Genomic DNA, 14,008 nt, shown 5'->3' with positions numbered 1-14,008 from the left:
TTATGTTAATGACCTAATGATGAAAATGTATGTACACTAGGTAGGTGCAAATTTGAGGTGCTACACCAGTTCCCCGTACGGATAAAGAAGTCAGAGGTTTCTTGAGACGTTTGAACTACATTGCCCGATTTATTTCCCATTTGACTGCTACTTGCAAACCCATCTTCAAACTACTGAGGAAGAATCAAGAGATGATATGGAATGACGAATGTCAAGAAGCTTTTGACAAAATCAAGAAGTATCTCCAGGAACCTCCGATCCTGATACCACCAGTTGAAGGAAGACCTCTAATCATGTATTTGACCGTGTTAGAAACTTCAATGGGGTGCGTGTTGGGGCAACATGACGAGTCTGGTCGAAAAGAGCATGCCATATACTACCTTAGCAAAAAGTTTACCGACTGTGAAACAAGATACTCACTGCTCGAGAGAACTTGCTGTGCTTTGGCCTGGGCTGCTCGCCGACTAAGACAATATATGTTGAATCATACCACTTTGTTGATTTCTAAGATGGATCCCATCAAATACATATTTGAGAAACCTGCCCTCTCTGGAAGAATAGCAAGATGGCAGATGATCTTAACAGAGTATGATATCCAGTATACTACCCAGAAAGCAATCAAAGGAAGCGTGTTGGCCGATCATTTGGCTCATCAAGCAGTGGATGATTACCAATCTATGAATTTCGAGTTCCCAGATGAGGATGTCATGCTTGTTACTGATTATGAAGAACCTGGACCGGATGAAGGACCCGAACCGGGATCCCGATGGACTATGGTTTTTGATGGATCTTCTAATGCATTGGGCAATGGTGTTGGTGTTGTAATCGTTTCCCCCAAGGGTGGCCATACTCCTTTCACTGCTAGACTATGTTTTGATTGTACCAATAATATGGCCGAGTATGAAGCATGTATTTTGGGACTCAGAGCTGCTATAGACCTGAGAATCAAGTTTTTAAGCGTGTATGGAGACTCAGCTTTGGTAATCAGTCAGATCAAAGGAGCATGGGACACTAAACATCCGAATCTCATCCCTTATCGAGAGCGGGTGTTGACATTAATCCCATACTTTGAAGAGATTACATTCGAACATATTCCACGAGAGGAGAATCAGTTGGCAGACGCCTTGGCCACCATGTCATCTATGTTCAGAGTCAGATGGGACAATGAAGCTCCCAAGATCACCATTGAACGATTAGATGAACCAACATATTTTTATGAACTTAATACTGAGGGAGTACAGGAGAAACCTTGGTTCCACGAAGTAAAAAGATATTTAGAAGCTCAGGAATACCCTGAAGGGGCATCCATCAATGACAGAAAATTCCTGAGGAAGTTCTCCGCTAAATTCTTTTTGAGTAATGGAGTATTATACAAACGTAATCATGATTCGACCTTGCTTCGCTGTGTGGATAAAGAGGAAGCAGAAAAGATTATGGAAGACATGCATGACGGTATTTTTGGGACTCATTCTAGTGGACATACGATGGCCAAGAAGATTTTGAGATCAGGGTATTATTGGTCTACCATGGAAGCTGATTGCCACCATCACTCCAGAACATGTCACAAGTGCCAGATCTATGCGGATAAAGTACATGTGCCTCCTGCTCCATTAAACGTGTTGACAGCACCTTGGCCCTTTGCAATGTGGGGCATTGATATGATCGGAGAGATTAAACCTACTGCTTCAAATGGACATCGTTTCATCCTTGTTGCTATTGATTACTTTACAAAGTGGGTAGAAGCCGCCTCATTCGCTTCTGTCACCAAGAATGTGGTGACACGATTCATCAAGAATAATCTCATTTGTCGATATGGCATCCCCGAAAGAGTTATCACGGACAATGGCACCAATTTGAACAACAAGATGATTACTGAACTTTGCACGCAGTTCAAAATAAAACACCATAACTCTTCTCCGTACCGGCCAAAGATGAACGGCGCCGTGGAGGCTGCTAATAAGAATATTAAGAAGATTATACAAAAGATGACAGTGACGTACAAAGACTGGCATGAAATGTTACCATTTGCTCTGCATGGTTATCGCACTTCAGTACGAACTTCGACAGGGGCAACTCCTTTCTCTTTAGTCTACGGAATGGAAGCCGTCTTACCTGTGGAAGTTCAGATTCCCTCTCTAAGAATCATGAAAGAGGCAGACTTAGATGAGGATGAATGGATTCAGACTCGACTCGATCAGATAAATTTGATTGATGAAAAGAGACTCGCGGCTGTTTGTCATGGGCAGATATATCAAAAGCGCATGACCCAGGCATTTAACAAAAGGGTCAAGAGACGAGTGTATCAAATCGGCGACTTGGTGATCAAGCGTATCATTCTACCACAAGGTGATTCTAGAGGCAAATGGACTCCCACATACGAAGGGCCATTTGTAGTTAAGAAGGTATTCTCTGGTGGAGCCATAATACTTGCTACGATGGATGGCGAAGACTTCCCACATCCCGTGAACGCAGACATAGTCAAAAAATACTACGCATAAAAGAGACCCGCTAGGTCGACGTACCTAGGCAAAAGCAAGGGCATCCCGGCGAACCAAAAGGGTTCGGGCAAAAATTAGGGATAAACATATAAAAATGTACACCCGGCAAGTCGAAAACCTGAAAAGGCGGCTTGGGCAAAAAGGGGTATCCTGGTGGACTGAAAACCTGAAAAGGCGGTCCAGGCAAAAATTAGGGATTAAAAGCGTATGACTATGTCCCGTTCTCAGACAGCTTCATCCAAGTTCAAGGGACTGAACAAGCCAATCACTTCTATCCGACAGCAGGAGATGAGATGCTTGAAGACATAATGACAGTAGCAGAATTAAAATCAATAGGACTCTTTTTCTTCATAGCTTTTTCTTTGTTGTCTCGACGATTTCCTCTGACTAGGATTTCTGTCTCCTTGTACACAAATTGCCTATTTATAGGCCCTCTTTCAAAATCAATATAATTTTATTTCCAAAAAGATGCTTTTATTTTTACTTTTTCTGTTTTGTTTGCGTAAACGTCCATTGATTTAATTTGAATTAATATATGCATTTGGATATGATCGATGTGTACCAAAAATGCACGCATAAAATAGAAATAGCGATTACTACAAGACTTCAGGATCGAGGAGAAGGTCTAACTATGCTTTCCAATGAATCCGTGGCTAATTCTATTCCCCGGCAAAGCCAGTTATTCCCCAGAGGCAATTGGCATTACTAGACAAATTGGTCATCTCTGCCACCCCCGGCCAGGCTTCTGTTAAATATTTCTACCATCAGACAGAAATCAAGTATCCCTAGATGAGAAAGGGGCATCAATACAAGTATCTCCAACCAGAAGATGGGGATTTATTTTCCCCAGAGAGTTGCAGGAAAAACTTCTCAGACGCATAATTCATTCATTACATCATTTCACAACATACGCATGCATACAACATTCGCATTTATGTTCGCAAGCATAAAACATCTCATGCATCATGACATGGCATGAAGCTAACTCTTCTTTTCAGGTTAATTATCCTCCGGGTATTGTCAAATTAAAGAGTTCATTCAGGCAGACACCGTTATCAATCACATTCAAGATTCAGATTCATCTTTCAGATATACTCTATAAACATTCATTCCAACAATCACTCTGATGGTGGCATCTTTAAGCCCACCCCAGATATTCATTGCAAATACAACATATACAAATACTATCAGATATAGCCTAGCGTACGGTTCATTCTGACACAGCTCAACATATGACTTCTTCAACTACTCCAATACGGTCTAACGTACGACCCATTTGGGCCTTCAAATCCTCAGATACTGCCTAGCGTACGGTACATTCAGAGGTGTAGTCTAGCGTACGACTACTTTCTTCTTCAGATACAGCCTAACGTACGGCTCATTCTGCAACTCAGATACGATCTAACGTACGATCCATTCTGACCTTCAACAACTCCAATACGGTCTAGCGTACGACCCATTTGGACCTGCAAATCCTCAGATACTGCCTAGCGTACGGCACATTCAGGGGTGTAGTCTAGCGTACGACTACTTTCTTCTTCAGATATAGCCTAATGAACGGCTCGTTCTGCAACTCAGATACGATCTAGCGTACGATCCATTATGATCTTTCATCCCCAGTGAAGTCACCCGCCTAATGGACAACTCATTATGTTATTCAGATACAGTCTAGCGTATGATCCATTCTGATCCTTTATCCCCAGCAGTGTATAACACCCTCTGACTCCCCAGCAAAGTCGACGGCCTAATGGATGACTCACTATACGGTTTAGCGTATGACCCGGTATGACTTCGTCTAATGTACAACGCACTCTGAAGCTCTCGTCATCAAACTTCCTAGATGGCATCTTTAAGCCCATCTCCATCAAGACTAATTGACAAGTGCAAATTTTTGGGGCATTCTAGTGTTCAATAATCTTCCACCTCCAGACCACGAATGGCATACATGCCATCCTAACTCTCTCGGTTCAAGAATATTGAACAGGGGCAGCTGTCATACCCCAAAATTTGCCCGTTAATCTTACAAAACATTTTTCGAAGCACTCCAACTCATTTTTCAAGGGATTGACCTTAAAAGAACAAAGGCCCAGCTCACGAGTGGCCCAATCCAGAAAATGGCCCAAACTGGCCTGCTCGCTAGGCGAGCAACTCCTTCGCCTAGCGAACCCTTCGCTACACGCTCGCCTAGCGAAGCTTGCGAATATCAGAATTTTTGGGCTTCATTCTGAGCCCATTAGGTCACCACAATCACTATAAATACCGACACTTCAGTCACGAAAATAGACAGAGGAAGACGGACAGAAACCCTGACATAGAAACCCTGGAGACTAACTCAGAGAATTCCGGGTAAAGCAACCCTGAAGGCCGCTCATCCGCACCGAAGTTACCTCCGCCCAACTCCATCCGATACCAAGAGTGGTCAGTCCCTTCAACATCGCAGCTCAGTTGCAAACAGGTTTGCGCATCACTACTGTTTTATGCTTTTAATCGGTAATCTCTACATACATAATGCATCATGATTAAATTTTCGGATATGTAATTTGATTTCACATGTGAATTTAAGTATGCCTGAATATCCTGAATGTTTGTCCATGCTATTCCTATAATTAAATGCCATAAAGTTCAGGGTTCCGGAGATCATGCTGCTATCAAACTCAAAACCCGTAGCCGCTCGCTAGCACATCGCTAAGCGAACCTGTAGCGAACACTCGCTAAGCCTTCGCTAGGCGAAGCAGGAGCGAACGGGACAGCGGCTGTTTTGTTTCTTTTCTGTTCTGCCTTATGTTTATCTAATCAAGATTTATTATAATTCTGCATTATTTGGCCTGACCTTATGACTGTTGTGTTTATCTTGTGGTGCAATTTTCAATTGTACTTTATCTCGATGTTCTAACCCGTGTGCTGAATTGTGTAAAGGCTTACATATTCCCGAAGAAACGGTCGGCTAGGTATTCCACTTTATTTGTGGGATACCCTTATGGAGAGGGATTCTGAATTACTTAATTTTAATGTGGAGATTCACCCTAAATTACCTAGCTGATTTTAATGTATTGATTTCATCAATTTTAATGTGGACCTAATTACTTAATCGATTACGGCTATCTAATTAATTGTAAAACTTTGCCTTTAAATATGCGATCTTGGACCTCTCTTTGTTACCCTACGATATTACGGTATTATGGTCATGCCCCGCGAATGTGGGGATGCACTTAGCAAAGACCCTTCGGTTAAATCATCATAGTCCCTCGAATGTTGCCTTTGTCCCTCGATGACCCTTCGGTATAGCTTACGGTTAAATGATGATCGTCCCTTCGAATGCTAAGGTATCCTTACAACTGTTGCCTTCAATGACCAATCGATGACCCTACGATGACCCTTTTACATCCAAAGGATAAAACTACTTACTTCTCAATAGTAAGGACGGTTTTACCCTCACAAGGATAGGAAATGCCCATCAAGACCTTGGGTAGGTATAACTCTTAATTGCTTACTCACAATTTAAAAATACTTGTCACACTTCACAAATACTAGAAAATCACCACTTGGTATACATTCATACTAGAATCATTACTGAGTTATATTTTTCTAAACCATTTTCAAAACTAAACGAGATAACCACTTTGTATACATTCATACGAGAATCATTACAAAGTTAAATTCTCTTTCTTTTCAAAACATTTTCTAAACAGCTCTCACACACTTTTTCAGACAAGAAAAACATAGGTGATCAAGCAATTAAGAGCCCATGGATAACCATGGATACAAAGGGTGCTAACACCTTCCCTTTGTATAATGTACCTCCCGAACCCAAAATCTAATTGAGGTTTTTCCTGTTCTTTTCCACCTTTCCTTATTGGATAAAAGAAAAGTCGGTGGCGACTCTTGCTATCAGCGACATTTGCTTTACAAAGCAACAACACAAAAAGTCAGTTCACCGTATGACACCCTGGAGTACCTAGACTTGACAAAGTTCTACTAGTCAAAGGGCTAACTGCAAACCTCATAAGCATTAGTCAACTTTGTGATCAAGGTCTGAATGTTAACTTCACCAAAACTAAATGTCTAATCTTGGACATAAAGAGTGAAGTAATTATGAGAGGAGTCAGGACCAAAGACAATTGCTACATATGGAGCTCTCAATTGGAGTGTCCCTTAAAACATTGGGGGAGTACAGATGTCCTCAAGAGTGATGAAAAACAAGGTTGGGGAAAGTGTCACACAAAGATGTCACACCAGAAGTCCAGAGGAGAAAAGATTATGATGGCTCAAAAAACTGAGAAGGTAGACCAAACAGGTGGACACTTGACCAGTCACAGGGAGAATGGAACTGTTGGGACTAAGCCACAGAGGACTCTGTGCAAACAGGCCATGGATAATATGGATAAGATATGGGTGACACCTGTGAAAGATAGCAGTTGGGCTCAACTGGGTTGGATGAACCTATTACTGTTTGACAATGTTACACATGATGTCATAACATTGTATTATAACTTCCTGAATGCTGAAGCCAGGTCCAAAAATCAAATTCAACACAGATGGACGAAATACTCTTCTAGATATTATCACTCCGTTAGGAAATTTGTGAAAGACAAATTCAGAGGTCAAGAGTTTGGACTTGAACTAGCAGACAAGCTTATAAGGAATTTGGGTAAAATTGATTATGAGGAAGGCAAATTAGGGATTTGGACTCTTGAGAAATTAAGGCAATTAAAAGAAAAAAATAAAAGAAATAAAAATAATGTCTACCTTTTTAAAAGAAAGAGCCACATTAATGATAAATCATTCCCAAGCTTTGAAAACAGTATCTATTCCCTTAGCACACGCTACCCAAACTCAAACTGCCATTTCCGTTCAACCTCTAAGGAAAGCTCAGCTAGGGTAAAGAAATCTTCCTGAAAAGTCCAACAACATGTTACAACATCCATCGTCATCTGGTTCCAAATCCTCCCAACATGCAAAGACTCCATCCATGGAGTTTATAGATGACGATATAATGGACGTCACCCCTCTGTGCATGATACCGGGGAACACCACAGGTACCTCCTCCAACGCTGGAGATAAGCAAGGTAGTACCTCTGGTGACTCCTCTCTTCCTAAAGACATGCATTACACTGATCGCGCTATAAGGAGACTGGTTACTAGAATACTGAGTGAAGGACATAAAGTTGAAGGGGTCTCTACCCCTCTGTCCAGAAGGGAACCTTCTCCTGAGAGAAAACCTCATGCTGATAAAGATGATGATTCATCTAGATCAGAAAAAGAGGTGGCTGCTGAAGGGCTTTGCTCTCTAGGAAAAACCCTACCTAGAAAGAAACAAAATGTGCCTCAAGAAAATATTATTGACCTGGAGGAAGAAATGACTGAAGGAGAAGATGATCCTTTGGTCCATCTGGTTAAACCTAGCGTTGCTGAAAAACTGAGAAGTAAGAAAGGAAAAAGTATGGCTAAAATGAGAGCTGCTAGAGTGAAGAAAACTGCAGGAGTAGGACCCTCAAAACCCTGGAGCAAGGTTGAGGTTGGAAAAAGAAAAGAGAGACACAACTCTGATTCTGAAGAGAATGTTAAAGATGATGTCCCAGACATCTCCCCTGCAAAAAGGCAGGCAGTTCAGAAATCTCCTAGCAAGGATGCTACTGTCCATCTAGACAATATCTCCTTTCATTTGGAAGATGGAGCAGCAAAGTGGAAATATGTCATTCAGAGACGAGTAGCCATTGAAAGAGAACTGGGTCAAGAAGCTATAGAGGTAAAAGAGGTTATTGAGTTGATCAAAAATGCTGGACTCATGAAGACTGTGGCAACTCTACCCCAATGCTATGAGGGGCTGGTTAAAGAGTTTATTGTTAATATCCCTGAGGATATTCATGATAAGAACAACAGGGAGTTTTGAAAAGTTTTTGTAAGAGGCAAATGTGTAAAATTCTCACCAAATGTCATCAACAAGTTCCTAGGAAGGGGAATGGATGGAGGAGTAGACTTAGAAACCACAGACAATGAGGTCTGTAGGACTATCATAGCTGGCCAAGTTAAGGAATGGCATAGTAGAAATCACTTATCAGTTGGAAAACTAAGTGTTAAATATGCCATCTTGCACAAGATTGGCTCAGCTAATTGGATTCCTACTAATCATGCATCTACTATCTCCATCAATCTTGGAAGAATTATTCATGCTATTGGAACAAGGGTTAACTATGATTTTGGCAAGTTCATATTTGAACAAACCATTAGACATGCTTCTACAAATGCTGTGAAGTTACCCATTGCCTTCCCTTCCCTTATTTATGGCATAATCCTAAGTCAACAACCAGGGATTCTGAGCACAAGTGACATACCAAGCAGGAGAAAATCCCCTCTGTCCATCCATTACAAGCTGTTTGAGGGAAGTCATGTCAATGACGTCATGACATCTGCTAAGAGGGAGCCTGCACCCAAAGGAAGTCTGATTGATCAACTGAAAGAGACATGCAAAGAACTGGACAATGGTATAAGGGTGGCCAAGGCCAGAAAAGAAGCTTTGAAAGCTCTTATCTGTAGCCTGGAGAAGGAAGAAGTAGAAAAGACTGGGAAGGACTCAACTACAAGATGAAAATCCCAATCCAATGGAGGTTCTGGAAGCCCAAAAAGTTCTGAAGGTACAAGTGAAGATGAAGATGAAGGTGAAGAAGATTCTTCTTCTGATTAATTGTCCTTGGCTGTATTGAAGACTTGGAGGGGTGCTGGAAGGGATGGTGAAAGTTGTTGCTGTTTGGAAAGCTGATGTTCCTTCTGTTTTTGTTTATTTTGCGGCAGTCCTCTTGATGCCTGTTTTGTAATATTTAGGGCTCTTAAAGAGTTCCTTGGATTTGTGCATTATCTCAGCTGTCTGCTGTGTATAATGTTGGTGTGTACTTCCTGAATATTCTGTTTTAACATGCTTAATGTTATAACATCTGTTTTATCTTTCTCTGCTAGACTAATAGACATTTATTTTGTCTGATTGGTCACCTTTGGTCAATTTTGACTAAAAAGGGGGAGAAGTGCTTGATATGGAAGTTGGATGTGGCTGATCAAGGACAACTATTATTGGAAGAAGTGCACAGGTGTTGATGTTACAGCAGATGTCAGTGTGACATTCTGGCTGGTATAGGTGCTGGAGTTACAGTAGCTGTTTTGGTGAATGCACAGATTTAGGGGGAGAAGAAGTACCCTGGTGCATTGTACATTTGTGTGTCTTACTAGTTGCATCCATAACTAGTAATTCTGTTGATTGTTACACAGTTTTAGGGGGAGGAGAAGTACCCTTGTGCATGTGTGTATTACTAGTAGCCATTGCTAGTAATTGTTTTGCTTCTGCTGCTGATTAAACTACTGTTTAGTGGTTTAACTGCTGATAGTTTGCCTTGTGAACAAAAAGGACAGATATATGTTTTAGCCAAAATTTGCCAAAGGGGGAGTTTGTTGATTCTAAGTGTTGACAACAATTTTGGTAAAACAAAGAGTGTTCACAAGATGTTATGTGTGATATAACATGAGATATCCTATGTACCTGCTGGAGTTAAAGAAGATATGCAAGCAGGATTGTTTCAGAATGCCACATACAAAGACAAGGCTTCTGATATTGGTTGTACCTGCTGGAGCTTATATGGAAGACATATGCTGCAGGATTGTTTCAGTTGACATACTCATTGTCATGGTAACTGATATGGCTGTACCTGGTATAAAAGGAAACTAGATTATGCAGGATTTTTCTAGATGTCAGACCCGATGTCATGACATCCTGTACACAAAACATTCAGTATGAATGTCTGGTGTTTTGTGATTGCATAATTGGTGGCAATCATTGGTTGATTGAAGATATGGCTAGCTGGCGCAATCTATCAGGGATATCAACCAGATTTATTTATTTTCCAAGGAGATCTTTACAGCTGATATGAAAAGATTTGATTGGAAAATATATTTAGGGATTTCAAGCTGTCCAATGTTTCTATAAAAAGGGACTTAGAAAACCTGATTGTACACACAACCAAGACTGAGCGAAATTTAGAGAGAGAGCTAGGGTTTGTGTCTGTAGGTCATTCAAGTCATCCATTGATGATTGAATTGGACTGATTTGTCTTCTTGATCAAAGCTTTGAAGCAAGATCAAGAGTGTGTCTTCTTGATTGAAACTGTGAAGTAAAATCAAGAATATTGTAATTGAAAAGTATTTTCTTTTCACAAGGGATTGTTGTTTAAAATCACGGGTGTGTGATTGTAAGGGAAGTGAGTGGGTTCTCATATCTAAGAGTGCTTAGGTAGAAATTGCACGGGTAGAGATTAGGTGAGAAAGACTGTAACTTGTTGAAGTGTACGGATAGTCTTTGAACTAATTCTATTTTAGTGGATTTCCTTCCTGGCTTGGTAGCCCCCAGACGTAGGTGAGTTGCACCGAACTGGGTTAACAATTGCTTGTGTTGATTGCTTTACAATTCTGTTTTATTATCCATTGTGTATTAACAGATATTAGTGTCGTCACATTACCTTCGACATCTTATATCTGATACCAGAATTTCGTTTTCAACTCAGAAACAGACATTCTATAGGGAGCCATCGATACAGGACTAGTTCCAGGAACTAAGTCAATCGAAAACTCATCCTCACGTTCCGGCGGTAAATCACTTATATCTTCAGGAAATACCTCTGCAAACTCAAAAACTATTGGCAATTCTCCAATCGTCCTCTTCTCACGAATATCTAAAGTTTCCAACAACATAAACAACTTGGCACCACCTTGCACCGATTCATCAACTTGCTTAGCAGACACAAACCAATCTTCCTTAGCACCAACCTCAGGAAAAATAACCGTCTTCTCAAAACAGTTGATATACACCCAATTAAATTCTAACCAATTCATACCCAAAATCACATCAAGCTTCTCTAAAGGAAGATAAACTAAATCAATTCCAAAATCCCTACCAAAGATATTCAACGGACAATTCAGACATACAATATCGATAGTGTCAGATACACAAATCAAATACAATAGGATTAGAAAACATTAACGACTATTGACCAACAGGTCAACCATGCTCTGATACCACTAATGTAACACCCCTTTTTATACCCCAAAATACTTAACATATAATCAGAGTGAATAAGCACGTATATAAACAAAAAGGCGTCACATCGATGTTTTCAAAAACTATAAGCTTTCAAAAACCAACATCATTCATCATCAATATACAATACACCTGGTCATTTAAAATAACACATTTGAAATATCATGAATATTCAAGAATATGCGTTCGCAGCGGAAAATAATGAATACTCATGTATTTCATAAAATGATTCATGTCCCATACCATGATCATCTCTCAATAATCTCCTCAAGATAGAATAAAACCATATCCAGACTATTTGGCACTATGGCCTCTCAAACAGCAATTGCAATTAAACATGTTCACAAGTAATAACATAATACTTATCCAAATAAGATATGAGTTCAATACTACTAATCTACCCAGTGTTACATGACCAGAGCATTGACTCACTACCTAGTCTCTAAACCAAAACACAGAAACTCTCCGGCTAAATCTCGAGTGAACTACCTTCCACTTACTTCAGCAATACTACTCTTGAATATCTGCACGATGCCCATGTAAATGCAACATTCAAACAGAAGGGTGAGAATTCGAATCATTATGAAGAAGTATAATAAAGCACAATGATTAAATCAACAATTAAAGGATATCATCACACCTTGTATAGCCATGTAAATAATACTAACCAATATTTATTTCACATGTTTCAAGCATACATCAAAACTCAAGGAGTATAACATTAAAATCCAATGCTATATTCCCAAATATACACATAACTATAATTATCACATAATCACACATTTTACCAAGTTATGTATCTAAACATCACCAAATTCAATTACCATATCTCATACACACATAACAATCACATCAATGCATATATTCAATTATCACATAACCACACATTTTACCAAGTTATGTATCCAAACATCACCAACTCAATTACCATATCTATACACACATAACAATCACATCAATGCATATATTCAATTATCACATAACTCTAATGTGACTCAATGCAAGACATGTGACTCTATGCATGTGGTACCGCAATGTGAACCCAACGTTTCACCGCTTTCCGATTCAATATCTAGAATCCAAGCCACGCTTCCGATCCGGACAAGATCAAAGCCACTACGTCTATTTCCAATTAAGGATCAACGTCTGCTACGCCTATTTCCATTTAAGGATCAACGTCTGCTACGCCTATTTCCATTTAAGGATCAACATCTGCTACGTCTATTTCCATTTAAGGATCAACGTCTGCTACGTCTATTTCCATTTAAGGATCAACGTCTGCTACACCTATTTCCATTTAAGGATCAACGTCTGCTACGCCTATTTCCATTTAAGGATCAACGTCTGCTACCATGTGAACCTACAGTTTCACCGCTTTCCGATTCTATATCTAGAATCCAAGCCACGCTTCCGATTCGGACAAGATTAAAGCCACTACGTCTATTTCCGATTAAGGATCAACGTCTGCTACGCCTCTTTCCATTCAAGGATCAACGTCTATTACCATGTGAACCCACAATTTCACCGCTTCCACCATAAAGCCGACCATGCCATGAATGAATATACAAATACCAATAATATATGCAATTAAGATCACCTCTACCATCTTAACATTCCACATATCACCATAATTCAACTCTATGAATTATCCACCAATGGTACATATACATATTCATAACAAATATACTATTCACATATATAAGCTAATTATCAAACACGCACACTTAGATTTTATTTCAAAATGGTTACAACATTTAAAATCCTCAACTTTTCCCTTTTTCAACAGTGGTAACCGGTTAACGCTTTTGGGGTAACCCGTTAACCCGAAACAAAATTCAATCCCTGGGCATATTTTTCAGCATGTAACCGGTTAACACATTTTGGTTAACCCGTTAACACGAAAACATAATTCAATTCCTAGGCAGATTTTCAGCAGGTAACCCGTTAACACATTTTGGTTAACCCGTTAACACGAAAACATAATTCAATTCCTAGGCAGATTTTCAGCAGGTAACCCGTTAACACGAAAACATAATTCAATTCCTAGGCAAATTTTCAGCAGGTAACCCGTTAACACATTTTGGTTAACCCGTTAACACGAAAACAAAATTTTTCTTAACGTTACCATTACTGTAATGAAATTTAATAAACTAAGTGGTTTCTCAATCTATCCCTCAATTTCATCCATATATCCATTCCAAACGCAATTAAACATCACAAATCAAAGATTACTCATCAAAACCTAACAATTCCAAAACCATAAAAATTAGGGATTTCAACCTAAACATATTTCTACCCATTGACCCAATTATACTAACCCATAATAATAAGGATTCTCCCCCTTACCTCTTCAATTTTCTGGAAATCCTAGCTTCTCCCTTGTTCTTCCCCTCTTCTCCTTGCTTTTTCCTCTTTCTTTCTCTGTTGCCTTGAA

At 39.8% G+C, this 14,008-nt stretch overlaps 1 protein-coding gene across 1 annotated transcript; it reads left to right on the top strand.

Annotated features, from left to right (window-relative positions):
• The first annotated feature begins 7,467 nt into the window (after window positions 1-7,467).
• On the top strand, window positions 7,468-8,388 carry LOC127099131 (uncharacterized). The gene is made up of 2 exons (XM_051037375.1): window positions 7,468-8,058; window positions 8,200-8,388. The coding sequence occupies exons 1-2, from the start codon at window positions 7,468-7,470 to the stop codon at window positions 8,386-8,388; spliced, it is 780 nt and encodes a 259-aa protein (XP_050893332.1).
• The last annotated feature ends 5,620 nt before the right edge of the window (window positions 8,389-14,008 follow it).

Source organism: Lathyrus oleraceus, chromosome 1 (genome assembly GCF_024323335.1).
Source record: "Lathyrus oleraceus cultivar Zhongwan6 chromosome 1, CAAS_Psat_ZW6_1.0, whole genome shotgun sequence".
Classification (NCBI taxonomy): domain Eukaryota; kingdom Viridiplantae; phylum Streptophyta; class Magnoliopsida; order Fabales; family Fabaceae; genus Lathyrus; species Lathyrus oleraceus.
The sequence above is the reverse complement of the archived record's forward strand: the minus strand, read 5'-3'. Positions and strand labels throughout refer to the sequence as shown.